Genomic DNA, 16,732 nt, shown 5'->3' on the forward strand with positions numbered 1-16,732 from the left:
TGACACTAGCATATGGAATTTAATAGGTACTAAACTAATACTTGTTATAAGAGGACAATATCTGTAATTTACCATAATTGTAAAAATACTCCATGTACTCCATTTAATACATAGTATTAAATCCGTTCCAGGATATTTAAAAGCTCTTAGGGGCTGGGGCACCTGGGTGGCTCAGTTGGTTAGGCAACCGACTTTGGCTCAGGTTATGATCTCACAGTTTGTGGGTTTGAGCCCTGCGTTGGGATCTGTGCTGACATCTCAGAGCCTGGAGCCTACTTCAGATTCTGTGTCTCCCCCTCTCTCTACCCCTCCCTTGCTCACGCTCTGTGTCTCTCTGTCTCTTAATAATAAATAAACATTAAAAAAAAATTTTAAAAGCTCTTAGAGGCCATACTTTAGGTATTCTGAACCCCTGGACTAAAGAAGAGTTGAACCAAGGCTTTAAACAGATAATCAAATTAAATTACTATCAATTTTGCAGAAGTCAGTTACTTAGAATGTTTGAAAAGGCAATTTGAACCCAAAGCTATGTATAGCAACATCATTTAGATACTGTCTTTTTGAGGTGACCACTTTATCTGTCTTGCCTGGGTCAGCCTAATTCTGCTACACAGTGAACTGCTATCTAAGTGAAGTATGTACCTGCCAAGCCTCAACCTTCTTGATATCTGCGCAGGAACCATTGGTGAAGAGCCCTCTTCCAGGTAAGCATGTATATATATCTTGCAGGGCATGAGCAATGGAATAGACCGCTAAGTAGACATTGTAGGATATCCGTAAATGTGTATAATCCATGTAAGGGGTCTCCACGCTGCTGATGTTCTCGTCCCCTGTACAGAGAGGTCGCAAGGCAGTGGAGCTATTGCTTATCCTGCCACCACCTTCTTCATGACCTCTCAGGAAAGTGTCCAGTGCTAAAGGTCCTTTAGCACCTTCTTGGAGGTGGCAGTTAAAGGTTTCTTCCCAAAACTCCTTGGCAAAACCATTGTGGACAGACTTTCTGGGATGGACTTTCTGCAGGAATTCCCGGAAACCTGGGATCTGTCCAGCCTTCAGAGCGAATCCAATGGTGCCTCCAACCACATGGAAGTACTCGGGCATGGCAATCAAGGAAGAGCTGGCCCAGGCCTCGCTGGCCAGCCAGATCCTCCCTGTGATATTACGCCGGACAATCTCCTTGATAAGGGGTTCAAGGTCTGGGCCACTAGAGAAAACAACAATGACTTTGGCTGTGGAATTCTGGATCACCTCCACCACTTGCTGGATCTCTTCTTCATCAGAATACTGGGAGATGAGTTCACTGAAGTCGATGCAGATGTCCCTCTCCTCAGCTTCCTCTCGAAACTTCTCAATCCCTGGCCGGCCGTAGTCATCATCAGCAGCAATTGTGCCCACCCAGTTCCAGCGGAAATACTCGATAATGTCTGCCATGGCAGTGGCCTGGTGTTCATCATTGGGGATGGTACGGAGAAAGGACTTGAACTGATTTTTGTTGCTGAGGAGTCTGCTGGAGGAGGCGTAGCTGACCTGGAAAGAACATAGGATGAATGAGTGAATGAGGTGCCAGATGAACCTCAAGGCTCTGTGGGGTTGGCTTTTTGAGCATTCATTAATTTATCAAACATGCTGTTCATTGCAGATGGGATGAAAGGATGAAGACAACCAATATATGTTCCTCTCCAGTGTGAGCACTCAAGCATCAGTCAGTCTTTGGGGGAGCATTCTAATTCCCAGTGGGTGATTCTTCACAATGCCACTTTCAGAAATGGGTCTGGCCATAAAGTCAACCCAATAATAGTAGAATCTACTTACCCTTTCAAGGAGAGTCTTTACACGCTGTTGCAAAGTTGCTCCTACTTCCTTTGTGATGCCTCATTGGTTATCATATATCCATGTACACATCTTCTTCCTGTTATATCCAGGTTCTGATCTAAACATTTAGCTTCCCCTTTACTATGATGAACACTATGTCCATGACTCACTTCTGGAAGGAATGCAATTCTCTGTGGGTGATAAACCTAAGGCTCTTCAGAGGAGCCCCAAGGGGTTCCTCTTTCCTAGTCTGTCTAGGTTCTCTCCTCCAGTCTCCAGTTAGTCTCCCTCTTGTTAATGAAGGAGTGTTTAATATTTCTTTTCTCTAGTTTTCTAGAGAGATTTTAAAGGAAACTGAGTTTAAAAATTGGGGGGAATGTCTTTAATATTTCTCACCCATTGAAACAATTAGTTTTCTATGTTTAGTGTTTTAAAACGAATTTTCCAATATATTTCTTCTTACCAATGAATAGTTTCTACATCAAAAACATGAAAGACATTGGTGTATGAAAGGCCACGACCAACTTTGCTAAAGAGCATGATTTTTTCTGACAAGAGCTTTGATTTTGGAAGTTACAATATAAAATTGACAGTTTTTTCTTTTATCAGCAAGCCCCTTCTTGCTCTATTATGAGAGATCATGAGGTGTAGGTAGTTAGATTAAGTAATTTATTGAGATGTTGTTGTTTCCACAGAGCTCTACTTGCAGACCCAAACAACAGGCTTCTGTCAGATTTTTGCAAATGAAAAACCTACTCAGGCATTTTGTAAATTTATCCATTAATGTTTACTTCTTCTTTTTGAAAAATGAGTTGAAAAGGGTTTTAAAAGGATTAAAATTACAAATATATCTACTATGAATATGTTTTTCTTAAAGAATGCATTTATAGGGGCGCCTGGGTGGCGCAGTCGGTTAAGCGTCCGACTTCAGCCAGGTCACGATCTCGCGGTCCGTGAGTTCGAGCCCCACGTCGGGCTCTGGGCTGATGGCTCAGAGCCTGGAGCCTGTTTCCGATTCTGTGTCTCCCTCTCTCTCTGCCCCTCCCCCGTTCATGCTCTGTCTCTCTCTGTCCCAAAAATAAATAAACGTTGAAAAAAAAAAAAAAAGAATGCATTTATAATATTTGTCTAGTTTTTAAAAAAGAAACTGTAAATACTACTTCACTACCTGTTCTCCCCACAAAGAAAAAAAAACAACTCTTAAAGATACACAAAACCTTCTTATATTGTGAGAGGGGAGAATTTCATGAATGAGTCAGAAAACTTCTGTCCAGAACTTTTCTAGCTGGTCTGCTTGTTGCATCCACTTGGTGGCATGAGTAGCATAAGAAATACCCTTGGCCTCTGCCCCTACCCTGCAGAGCAGTGGCTCCCAGTTCTGGTGCACATTAGGATCACCTTGGGAGCTTTCAAAACTCCTGATGCCCAGGCTGCATCTCATGTCAATTAAACCAGGATCTCTACGGTGTGAAGCCCAGATATTGGTTTTCAAGGCTCCCCATGTGATTCTAACACGCAGTCATGGAAGAGAAACACTACTGTAGATATACTTACATTGTTTTGACTGAGAATTATAGTCTTCATGACACTTTAATAATTCAAATTTAGCTTAACCTTGTCTTTCATCCAGACCATAAAGAATTAAAACCTTTACATTTATATTCTTTATTTACCTTACCCACAATTATACCTTGTGCCTCTTGGCCACAAAAACTTACTTTCACTGTGAATTAAAAAAATACTGTACAATATGCAAAATTTATAAGGTGCATATTTGCATCTTACCCAACACATTTACCGACCATTATTAGATCATTTTGTGCAAAAGTTATAAAGCCAGGGCTTCCCCATGGGAAACACCTTTAATTCCCTGAAGTAAGGATTCGGGAAATGATGACAAGTCTTTTTCAGTTGCCACATGAATATAAAAGGATAATGTCTATCACCAAAGAAATGGGGACCTCCCAACATATAAATGTGAATTTATCAAAGGTACTCTTAACAAATTTTAAATATTAGACATTGAAAAAAATAAATTTAAAGCATGATCTATAATTTTAAAATTGATGTAAAGGATGTATTACAATTGAGCTGATTCTCTCATCCACGGACATTTAGGTTGTTTCCAACTTTTCACTATTATAAAATGATGTCATAGATCTATAAATATTAACATGAAAAAAGATTTGCTCCATAGGGGGAAAATATGCAACTTTGAACAAATGTTTATTAAAGCACTTGTTTCAGTGAATTGTTAGCATTTGAAAATGCAGACATCTCCTCATCTAGGGTGAGTTCCTGCAGGGTGGACACTATTTGTTCATATGTGCTCTATAAATATTGTTGAACGAAATAGAATATTTTCCATTCTGGAATGTGCAAGACAATGATTAAGTTCTTGTTCTGTGAGAAAATATACTCTGCTTCCCCCTGAGCTAAACTTTAGGCCAGAAGTTAGAGAGGCAGAATTTTAAAGGAATAGGATTAGGGACAGATTTTGAGTTTGAAAGGTGAGTTTACATCATATGGCCTCATTCCTTTTAGTAAAGGCAGAAGAATGGTCATTTACTAAAGGAATGGAATGGAAAATAAATACCTGGCAAAAAAGGCAAAGTTTTACACAAGGTATGTTTAAAAGAATTTTGGAAGAGTTGTGAAGGTTTAGTGGACATGGTTGATATTGGGGTCTCAGAAATCCCAAATGGTCATGATACAGTGCCCCTACTAATTAGAAGGGTTTTTTTTTGGTGTCAGTGTAAAGCCAGAGATAGGAAAATAGCAAGCTGTATGGACACTGGGCATGGAGGTCACTCGAGTCCTGATCCCTGCCCGCATTGCCCCATATAAGAAGTTATGTGTACCTGGGGAATATAGAAGAGGCCCAGCAGGTTTGCCACCGCTGTGGAGATGCCCGAACCAGTTGCTCCCACCACAGCGATAGTAGAGGGGATATGCTCTGAGCAGTTGCAGAACTCGTCGAGGTTCAGAGAATCAATTTTATTTTGTGCCACAAAACTCAGAGTGGCCTCCAAGGCTTTAGAAACAGTGTTGCAAGTGTCAAATATCCTGTATCCCAGTGTCATGTTGGGAAGAAGGACTGGGCTGCTGTTTATTTCCTCGATGGCAAATATCATTGCTTGTAACCAGCGAAACCCGCGGAAATTATACCTGCAAGAAAGAAGAAATGGAAGAAAATGGGAGGCTTTCTGGTCAACCACTTAAGAGTAGGGACTGGGCAAAGCTCGGTTTGAATCATGGCTGTGTTATTCTTTGTTTTCATGATGTGTTCTTTGAGACTCAGAGCACTCTCTGTAAAATGGGGACAATGCCTACCTCATATGATAGCTGTGAACATGAGATAATTATGTAAAATTCTCAGCCTGGTGCCTTACACAGAGGGAGCAATGGTAGCAAAGATTGTTATTCGTAATAGAATGAATAATTTGTATCTGCTTCATCCAGCAAAAAGTTTGAAGTTGCTGATCTAAAGTATTAAATATAATACAGATATTTTTTAAAAAGGACTACAGAAAATATAAATAAGATTAGGATTTTAATATGTAGGAGCCTAAAACTAACCTCAGATTTGCAGACTCACAAATTTAGATTATGACATTACTGGAGGTCAAAGGGGAAAGGGAGATGATAGAGCTCATCTTTGTAAACAAACAAACAAACAAACAAACATGTAGGAAGGCTGTTTACAAATAGTGATTATTTCTGGGTGGTGGAGCAATGGCTTTTAAAATCGTGGGCTTTTGGTTTATTTATATATTCTGTTTTAAAAAATGAGTATGCATTGCTTTTCAAAGAACATTATTTTAAATAAACATCGAGCAAATTAAACAAAGAGAAGTAGGGTCAGTTACATAGTTTTCACTCTCCCAAGATTTAGCTCAGAGTGAGGGCTAGTTAAGTATGCTAAATCAGTGTATCAACGTCCAAAGGAGGAAATGTAACAACTCCACAGGTTCTCTCTTTATATGGTAGGTTATACTACTTGAACTCAATGGCAGGAGGTAAGAAATATTTGCTGTACTCCACTGTGTTGTTTAGGTTCCAAACTTTTATTTTTATGTATTTAGTTTTTAAATGTTTATTTATTTTTGAGAGAGAGAATGCATGCAAAGAGGGGCAGAGAAATGCAGAGAGAGAGGGAGACAGAGGATCTGAAGTGGGCTCTGCACTGACAGCAGAGAGCCCAATGTGGGGCTCGAATTCATGACTGTGAGATCAGGACCTGAGCCGAAGTCAGACACTTAACAAACTGAGCCCACCCAGGTGCCCCAAGATTCCTAATTTATTCCCCTTCACTTTAATGTGACCTTTTCTCTTAGTCATTTTCTTTATGTTTCCATCATTTTTTTGTTGTTGTTTAGTTATTTGTTTTAAACCTTAAGTTAAAAGTTAAGTTTTAAGTTAAGAGAGATTATAGAATTTTTCTTTACATAAAACATTTATACTGCTAAACTGATTTTACTATCTTTCTTTAATATAATTTAGAAAATATAGTATTCCAGGGCTTTTTGCTTAACCTTAGGTATGTACATGGCACACGCACAACTCTGGTCAGCAGGTTACAACAAAGAAGATATTTGTCCAAATGGGTATATGAAGAATATGATCAGCATAGTTGAAATTCTGTACTTAGTTTTTCTGTATTTATGAGAAAAATGTGAAAATGCTATCTAATTTTAAAGCTCTCATTAGAACATGAACAGAAATCCAGTTTTGTTGGAGCAATTCTAGTTTTCATTTTCATTTTCCAGCAATCAGGGAGACCATGGAAGAGTGCTGGATCCCTTCTGAACATTGCAAGTCTTAGAGAGAAAGTGTTATTTTCTCTTAGAAGTTGGGTAAAGACTTGGGGTGCAGTCACGGTCTCTGATATCCTTGTGAAGGGAGGTGATATACAGTCCATTCTACTCTGTGGAAGTCAGATTTTGTTTGAAGGAACTGCCTAATTCTAGGTGCCATATTCTACTAGAGTCATGATAAATTAGGGAGCCTCAAATGGAGGGAAATCAAGTCATGAAGTAATTGTTCAGAAAACTGAGATTCAGGCCTGGAAAAGAAGTGATTCAATGGGATAAGTTAGCTGTCTTCACATGGCTGAAGAAAGAGTTCAGTGAGAGATTTAGATGGATTCTGTGGTTTCTCCCATCAGTGTTAGGTATATTCTGTGTTAAACAAGAGGATTTCAGCCTTCTATACGAAGGGCTTCCAAAATACTATAGACTGCATTTTGTAGATGCCTGGGTCATGCCAGCCACTGAGGTTTCTTTCAACTTTAAAATCCTTTTAAAAAAAAAAATGAGAATAAGGCAGCTAACACTCAAGTATTATTGACCTTTGGGGCACTTAAGGTAAATGGGAGATGTTACTACTCAGGTTTGCAAGACCTATAATAAATTGCCTTCTAGGTACTTAGTCTTCCATTCAGCAACACTGCCGCCAGATATGAACAATGACAACTCAGTTACCAAGTGACTGGCACATACTCCAAACAGGCCATGGATTTTTCTATTCAGTATATTTGACATTTTACTTTTTGAAAACTTTCTTTTAAAGAGGGTCATGGAATAATTTCAGCATGACTACCACTCACCATTTTTGAAAAAAATAAAACCAAGTTTGAAAAAAAATTATTTTGGGTTTGATACAGCTTTTCTCCAACCACCAGAAGAGAAGAGACTCTCTGACTTGGCTCCTTTCTTTACCTGATACATTCCACAGACTCTGGCCTTGACTTTAGATCTTGATCTTTGGCTGCTACTCCAAAATGAATAGGAAAGAGCCCCCCGAGGATAATGTCCCCTTTCTTCTGAGCTCGTTGGTCAGGCCCATAGGCAGAAGTGCACCAGGTAATTGCCAAGAGGATCAAACAGCAGCTATGAAATGCCATAGTTCTGCTTTCTCTCCAGGGGGAGAAACAAGAGTGCTGATGGTTCGGGGGCCCCTGGAACTTTTCCCCCTTGGTGCAGTTCACTCCCTGTAGTGGTGGCACATGTCTACAGAGTGATTAATAACAGAATGGAAGCTGTGGTGTTTAAATATCCATTTCTGCCTTTGCCATTGCAGACTGGTAAGGTGGGTGGTCCTTGAGTCTTTAGAAGCCACATCATGTGAAGACTGTGATGCTTTCTAAAAGAAAAGAGAGACAAAATGAATTCAGCTAAGCCTAAATCCCATCTTGTTATGATGACTATAACTGAGGTAGCTTAGAATTTCCATTTAGAGAGGTTGAGGGGTAGCAGGAGGAGACAGCATGACTTAAGAGTCTTAGACTATGTTTTTTTAGTACTTCATGTAAGATACAGAAAACGTCAGTTGCCCATATTGGAGAAGGACTATGTTCAATTGTGAGGCCACATTTTAAAGAGGTCATTGATAAGCTAGGGACCCCACTGATGTTATTGCTGGATTTTAATCCATTCATTTTTCTGCGTGAATAATGCATAGAATTTTCCTAGTAGAAGCAGTTTCTTGCATTAGTATAATATAAATAATATTTTATTCACCACCTATGTTCTTATAGAAAATATAAAATGAGTCATACTCAAGTTTAAATCTGGCTTTAAATCAAACAAAAATGTCAGAAAAGGCCATTTATTCTTTATGCTTTCTTTCTTATGGTGGCTTCCCTTTTTTGTACCGCTTTATCACAGATATCTGGTTTCAGTTTGTAATAGGACACTCCATAAACCTTTGAGGAATAGTTCTTGTAAAAGGACGCAGATAAATCAAAGCTCAGATTATGTTATAAGACTCGACCACTAGATTTAATGAAAAGTTTCTACTTTAGCATGATTATCCTAGTAGGAACTCTTTGCTCTCTATCTCACCCTCTCGGTGAGTCAATTACCAATGATACGTTGATGTTGGGTAACTATACAGCTTCTCCTGAGGTTCAGGACCAGCCCTGAACTGTCAACTGGTCATCTCTACCTGGATGTCCCACAGGTGCTTCCAACTTGACAGGCTCTAAACTCATCTTCCTCCCAGATTTGTTGCTGCTTGTTTTTTAATCTCAGCAAATGACGTACCATCCACAAAGACACAAAATGAAGAGTCATCCTAGCCTCCACCCCTCTCTCCTCATCATTGCCTTTCATATTCAAACAACCACCAAGTCCTGTAGATTCTCCTTCCTAAATCTCTGGAATCCATCTACTCCCTTCCATTTCCAAGGCCATCTTAAGTCTGCCAGCATTTCATACCGGGATTTCTGCAACTATTCCCTAATAAGCATTCTTGCCTCCGGTTTTATCCCTTTGCAACCTGCCTTTGCAGATCTTTGGATGTCATGGAACACATGGTTTGGAGCACAGGCTCAAGTTAAAACTGGCTTTGAATCATAGTTTCACTGTTTTCTAACATATGACTTTGGTAAGTCACTTTCTGTGATCTCATTAAAATAATGCATGTAGAGCCATTAACATAGCGTAACTAGTAAACTCACAGAAAATGCTAGCTGTAATGAATACCTTTCCAGCCTCACTCTTGGTGGTCTTCTCTTTGAACTCTACACTCCAGCCATACTAAAATTCTTTCAGTTCCTCAATTACACCAGACCCTTCGTAAAATCCCCAGACCTCACACATGCTGTTCCCCCTCATTGGTCCCTCTGGCCTAAACCTTGCCTGGAAAACATCTACTTATCTTTTAGCTTTCCGATGCTTATAACCATGAGGCATAGCTTGCCAAACTGTGGGGTCTTTATGTGAATGGAAAAAAATCTCCTGTGGGGTAGACACAGCCTTGTACTAAGGCATCCAGCTTGGGAGTGGAGCACAGGCTGGATTTCCACTCATACTAACCCCTCAGCTATACAGTGAGCAACTTATAGGACTCTTCAAGGAGGTCTTATCTGGACCCTCAGACTAGGCAGGTCTAATCTGTTATAATCTTTTACATCTTGGATCTTGGAGTTCTCCTCTTGGGAGATTTTTCACACTTTATTATAATTACATGTATAAATGTCTGATTCTAGAGCCCAAACCCTTAATCATTGTCGTATGCTATCTCTTGCCCTTTAGGAACCCTACCTCCTCCTCTATCAGCTATTCTAGCAGAGGGTACTCGGCGCCATATGGAAGGAGCACCCCAGCAGACACTCAACATTCCTAGAATTGTCTCCAACAATGTCTGGACACCCATGGCTATCCTAGTTTTCAGACTCTGGTCCTGTATTTAGATTTTGGGCTTCATTTCTTGGTTGTGCATTCATAAGTACATGTGCTAAGATCTGAGAATACAAAGATAACAAACATATGCAGTTCCCTAGCCTGAGAAACCCCCAGTACAGGGGCAAGTACACTCGTGTAGAGGATCAGAATTTACCTCAACATTCAGAAGTGAAAAAGAATATCATAACTTTGGTTTCAATGACTGAATTCAGCTGTGCTCCTCAGCACTTAGCCCAGTGTCTTGAAATAGTAACTGCTAAGTAAATGTCTGTTGAGTCAATGCATAAAAAAGAAAGCACTTTGGAAGAAGACAGAAACTAGCATTTATTGAACCAGGCATTGCGTCAGGTCCTTTAAAACATCTAATGTATTTTAAATTTCACAACTGTAAAGAAGGCAGTACCAACTCCACTTTCAGCTTACTCAAGTGAGAAATTCTGGCACTTGAATTAAGAATGCCTCAAGAACTCAGAATTTTAAGGAGTTGCAAGTAGTGTGCTGAATTAGGAGAGGGAACATTATGACTGGTTAAGGTAGGTCACTAAGAACTGTTAAACTTTTCCTGTGAAAGATTAACTACTTGGAGAAGTTTATTAACTTCATTAGTCCATTCAAAAGAAAATTCATGGCAAGAAGTAATAGATCAAGGGGAGATTTCAGGTCAATTTGCAGCCGTTAACTCCATCAGTCTAATGCAGTCTCCAAACCACCCTTTTTAGTCCAATTACTAGGGTCTAATTTACTTTAAAGCTGAATCATTCTAGATCCTCATTCTCCCTTTTCTCCAATATCCAATCACTTTGTCCTGTTGATTTTACCATCTCTCTCCACCCTGCCATCCCCTTTCCATTGCTGTTGTCACTGCCTTAGCCAGATTCCCCTTGCCACCGCCCCCCCATTTCTTTTTTGCAAAAGCTTTCTTTTCCTTCTATCTCACTGCTTCTGTCATTGATAGTGACAATCGGACCAGTACCAAGTGTGATCATAGCATGGTGGATTAACAATTGGAGTTCATCATTGTGACTTCAGTTTGCAGTAATTAGAATACTAAAGTTCTTGAATAATCACTAACACTTCAGTTTCAGTATCTGCAGTAGAGACGTCTAATTGTATCCGTCATATCTGTACTCCTTTTATGACACACTAAAATAGTTTTTAGCTGGATAAATCGTTATCTAAAATAAAAACCACTTTCCTCAACTTCCTTTATAATTATGTGTTGTCATATGACTAAGTTTTGGCCAGTTGGATGTAAGCTGATATGCTCTGTGGTAGCCTCCAAGAAACTGCCTGAGAAAGAGTGTTTGTCCTTTGTCCCTTCTTCATACCCTCTTCCTTCATTCTGAGGCATGGAGGTATATGTGACAGCTGGAGCCCATCTTGAACCATGAGCCATATCTTAGGGAATGATGGTGCCATGAGCTGACTGTTTCATGGAGCAGAACATTTGTATCAGACTGTTTCTGGACTTTTACGTGACGTATAAAAAAAGCTTCTAGCTTGTTTAAGCTATTGTTATTATATTTCTTCTTATATTAACAACATCTATCCAAGAGTCACAAGTAAACTCATTTGCTTTCCTTACTATAAGTTCATTTCATTTAAATCATATAATAGTGTTTGCCTTCTTGCAAAAAAATATTGTAAACACAAGCTGAAGCTAGTATTTGTTCTTTATCTCAATGGAAAATATATTTGGAGGAAGAAATGACCCATGTACCAGCTGGTTTTATGTTTAGAAGGTCCTTGAAATCATAAGGAGTGTTTTAGTACTAACAGATGATGGATCACTAACTTCCTCATCCAAGAGACATGGGATGGCAGGTCAGGGCAGACTGGTCTCTGGCTCCATAGATTCGTTAATTTGTAAATTCATGCACTTATTTATTCATTCAAAAACATTTATTGGGCTCTCCTATGTGTTAGACACTAGGGAGTGCAAGGTACCCAGGAGAGAAAGTTGAGATTGTTGCCTTCAAGGTGTTTATGGCTTAAAAGGAGACAAAGATATGTATTACAAGTTCCATGAGGCAAATGCTAGGAAGAGGCATGAATTAGGTGTTGAGGGAATGTAGAGGGAGGAGATGTTTCCAGGAGAACAATTCACAGTGGGGACTGGAAGCTTCTTGAGGGTAGGGCCTATCTCTTTTCCTCATCACTGTATGTTGGCACTCAGCACAATATGTAGAACTTAATATGTGCTTCACAAATATTTGCTGAATGAATGAATAAAGAAGGCATGATCAGTAAAAATGGGGCTGGTTGGGCAATTCTAGGACAGAACAGAGAAGGGGTCACCCCACAAGACCAAAGGTTTCTGAGGGCAGGGTCTTTGTCATGATCACAGTTGCACTACCAGCACTGAACATGGAACCTGGTACTGAAAGGATGTTCAAAAAATATCTGTTGAACTTGCATTTGTTCCAAAAGTTCCAGAATCAAGGACAAATTAACAGATGATAGAAGGGCAAAGTTAGAAGGCAACATTGCAACATTTCAATTTTAATCAAGTTAAAACCACCTTGGCTCTTGCCCCTTGGCTTTAACATTTCCGGAAATTATGTAACTCTACAGAAGAATGATTTTACCTACATTTCAACTAGAGAAAACCGAAGCACAGACTGCCTGAACATAAAACACACTCAGTAAATTAGAGGCATGGCAAGCTCAAAAACTACAATTTCTTGATTCCTAGGCTGCAGAAATAAAAATTCTGGGTTGCCTAGAAAAAAAGGTGGTTATGAAACCAAAATTGATTTCCAATAGAAATATTTATCTACATAGGGTGAGTACCTTGATTTCTCTGTGATTTATTGTACTGTAATCTTTGTCCTCTTTTGTCATGCTGATCGTAAAGAATACTAACAGTAAGGTGTGAAGCCACCATTACAGAAAGGTGAAACTTGTATGTTTTGATGAGGGTGAACAGGGAAAAACCTGAGAAAGTTCAACCAATAATCACAAAACCCGTGTACCCGGCTCTGGTTACAGCTTTCTTTACCTCTTGCCGAGGACATAACCACAATGTGGGTTTTTAAATGCACCTGGTGTGCATTTGCTAAAGAATTAGGGACATCTTATCCGTCATTATTAATGTGACCATCCTCAGTTCTGTGTCAGACTTCATTCCTTCTGTATTAAAGCAAGGGGTGTCTTGTTTTGAAATGAGGGCCCTCTTTCAGCCCTGGGAGAACACAGACTGTAGAGTCACACTCGGCTGCCTCCCTCCAGCCCTGCTTGCTGTCCGCACGCCAGCTGCACAGGTTCTTACCTTCCATCTCCCTGACAACAGGTGTGACTTTTGGAGAGTCTATGCCTCATTTAGCCCTGGTAATGACTTAATTGAGTTGGAAAAATGCAAGGACAGGATCGTGATAAAAACCAGCTGAGCTGGGTTCCTGTTAGTCATTGGAAAAAGCTATCAAGGAAGGGAGGAGAAGGATGAACAAGAGTGGGGAGGAGCAGCATGGGGTGTTGAGCAAAATGGGGAGAAAGAGCCAAGACAAAGCAAATAAAGGAGGTAAGTAGGAGAGGAAATGGACATTCATTAATGTTGTACTATAAGCTCCTTGACAACATGGCCTGGTTTGTTCTGTTTGTGGCCCGGAACCCAGAGGAGCCCTATAAATGATTAAGTGAATAAATATATGTGTGGAGTGCCCACAACACAATAAACCATCTTAGGAGTTTATGAAGCTATCTCAAGAAGAAAGGAAAAGACAGAAAAAGAAAAAAGACATAGAATGGGAGTTGAGGGAAGGTGAAAAATTCAAGGTTAAAAAATGATGAGAGGGGCGCCTGGGTGGCTCAGTCAGTTAAGCATCCAGCTTTCACTCGGGTCATGATCTCGCGGTTTGTGAGTTCGAGCCCCGCGTCAGGCTCTCTGCTGACAGCGGCAGAGCCTGGAGCTATTCTGTGTCTCCCTGTCTCTCTCTGCTCTCCCTCCCTTGCTCATGCTCTGTCTCTTTCTCTCTCTCAAAAATAAATAAACATTGAAAAAAAAATTTTTTTTAATGATGAGAAATGCTCATTGTCTGCTATAGAATCTTATGAATTGAAATGTATGCTGGCTTTGGGCTTTGACATTGCCAGTGCCTGGTTTCCATGATAGGACTGAGTTCCTGGGGACACAGGCAATGAGGTAAGAGATTTCTTGTCCTGAAATGATTCTCTTCATGCCTTATGTAAGCTCTGCTGATGGATGTGTGGACACCCATGAAATGGTTCAGGTGAAAAGCAAAGACACTCAAGTCATGTTTTTATAAAGAAAAAATGCCAGACCTTCAAGTCCTACATGAGAAAAAGATTTCTGTGGAATAATGTCCTGGTATCACCTTTCAGAACTGTAAGGAACCCTGATTAGCCAGAGTGGTATCTTTCAGTCTGGTGTCCCAAGATGTGCTACCACAGCCTCCTCAGGTAAAATAAGTTTGGGAATTGATGTACATACACTCTGTGTCACAAGGACACATTTGCCTTGGTTGGTGACACATCATCATTGGCCTGTGCCTGGTCCATTTTTATTTCTTTTTTTCTTTAAAAAAATTTTTTTTAATGTTTATTTATTTTTGAGAGAGAGAGAGAGAGAGAGAGACAGAGACTGAGCAGGGGAGGGGCAGAGAGAGAGGGAGACACAGAATCTAAAGCAGGCTCCAGGCTCTGAGCTGTCAGCACAATGCCTGACACGGGGCTCGAAACCATGAACCGTGAGATCATGACCTGAGCCAAAGTTGGACGTTATCCTACTGAGCCACCTAGCCGCCCTGATTTTTATTTCTTTATTAAGTTATTTTTATTGATTAATTTTTTTGTTCATATATCTTTCTCCTTATTCTATCAGTTTTGGTCTTTTTTCCCCTCAAATTTTAAGAGTTCTTTATACATTATGGATACTGGCCCTTAAGCTGTGATACATGTTACAAATATTTTCATATAAGTTGGCAGTTCTTTGACTTTATGTTACCATGCAACTTTAAAAACATTTTTAGGTAGTCAAAATTATGAATTATTTCCTTTATTGCTCCTGGATTTTGAATTAATGTTAGAAATCTTTTCCTTATACTGAGTTTATAGAGGAATTCACCGTAATTCTTCCAGTGTAATTCATTGAATTTATTTTCTAATTTTTTCTTTACATTTAGTTTCTTGATCAGTGTGGAGTTTATTTTTATGTATGGTATGAGGTATGGATCTAATGTTGTCTTTTGCAAGTAGCTGCCTAGTGTGCCAGCAACATTTATTAAAAAGTCCATCTTTGCTTCTCTGGTTTACGATGCCACCTTTATCTATTCTGTTCTTATCTGTATGACTCTTCTCGTGGCAGTGGCAGTAGCACCTTGTTTTGTTTTGTTTTTTAATTTTTTAAAATATTTTTATTTATTTTTGAAGGAGAGAGAGAGAGACAGAACATGAGTGGGGGAGGAGCAGAGAGAGGAAGGGATAGAATCCAAAGCAGGCTCCAGTCTCTAAGCTGTCAGCACAGAGCCTGATGCAGGGCTCGAACTCACAAACTGTGAGATCATGACCTGAGCTGAAGTCAGACGCTTAACCGACTGAGCCACCCAGGCGCCCTGCACCTTGTTTTAATTATGGGAACTCGTAGTATAGTTTAATACCTGGTAGGACTAGTCCACCTTTGTAGTTTTTATTTCTTAGTGTGCTATTCTTGCATGCTTGTTTCTCCTTTTGAACTTTAGCATCAACTTGTCCAGCTCCATAAAAAAGCCTGTAGATATTTTTATTGGGATTGTGTTACATTGACATCTTTATGGTGTTGAGTTGTCCTATCCAGGAACAAGGATGCATGTCCTTTTGTTTCAAGTCTAATTTCGTGTCTTTTAAGAGTATCTCCTCTCATTAGTTTTGTACATTTTTGTCAAGTTTATTCCTAAGTATTATCTTTGTTACTATTATAAATGGGGCTTTCTTTACCATTATGTCCCTTGGATGGCTATTATTTGTGTTTATGAACTCTATTGATTTTTGTATGTTTAATTACATATGCTGATACTTTTCTGAGTTCTTTTGTTATTTAAATTAATTCTATTGTTCATTGATTCTCCAGTATTGTCTGGAGATATTTTTACTTCTTCTTTTTATTGAGATAGAATTGACATATAACAACATATGATTTCAGGTGCACAACATAATGATTTGATATTTGCGTGTATTGTGAAATGATCACCACAGTAAGCCTAGTTAACATCCATCATCACACATAGTTACAAATTTTTTTTCTTGTGATGAGAACTTTTAAGATCTACTCTCTTAGCAACTTTCAAATATACAGTACAGTATTAATAACTATATAGTCACCATGTTGTGCATCTGATGACTTATTTATTTTATAACTGGAACTTTGTGCCTTTTGACCACCTTCACCCACTTTTATTTCTTTATTTCTAAACTATTTTAAATAACAAGCATCCCAAACAAAGAACATCAGTAGGACCCTACCTGAAGGTTCCCCTTGCACCTTATGCTCCTGCTTCTCTCTCACCAAAGAAACCATTATCATGAACCACACGTTTATCATTTCTTTGCTTTCCTCTCCACCCCTCCAACCTCTGCTTTAAAGATACCTTTTTTTAGGGGTACCTGGGTGGTTAGGTGTCGGGTTCTTGATTTTAGCTCAAGTCATGATCTCATGGTTCGTGAGTTTGAGCCCTGCATTGGGCTCTGTGCTGACAGTGTAGAGCCTGCTTGGGATCCTCTATCTCCTTCTTTCTCTG

General features: G+C 39.5%; 1 protein-coding gene across 5 annotated transcripts in view; it reads right to left on the reverse strand.

Moving 5' to 3' along the window:
- Nucleotides 1-16,732, reverse strand: part of CASR (calcium sensing receptor) — a 79,523-nt gene that overhangs the window by 22,390 nt on the left and 40,401 nt on the right. For 4 of the 5 annotated variants that reach the window (XM_086675273.1, XM_086675272.1, XM_025913381.2 and 1 more), the window contains exons 2-4: nt 7,533-7,956; nt 4,674-4,980; nt 643-1,527 (exon numbers count right to left, since the gene is read on the reverse strand). In XM_086675273.1, the coding sequence (XP_086531399.1) occupies nt 643-1,527; nt 4,674-4,980; nt 7,533-7,717 (1,377 nt within the window). In that variant the 5' untranslated portion in view covers nt 7,718-7,956. Of the gene's footprint in view, nt 1-642; nt 1,528-4,673; nt 4,981-7,532; nt 7,957-16,732 lie in introns of those variants that run through there. The other variant, XM_086675275.1, reaches the window with a different exon arrangement.

Source organism: Puma concolor, chromosome C2 (genome assembly GCF_028749965.1).
Source record: "Puma concolor isolate L17-30 chromosome C2, mPumCon1.1.hap2, whole genome shotgun sequence".
Classification (NCBI taxonomy): Eukaryota; Metazoa; Chordata; class Mammalia; order Carnivora; family Felidae; genus Puma; species Puma concolor.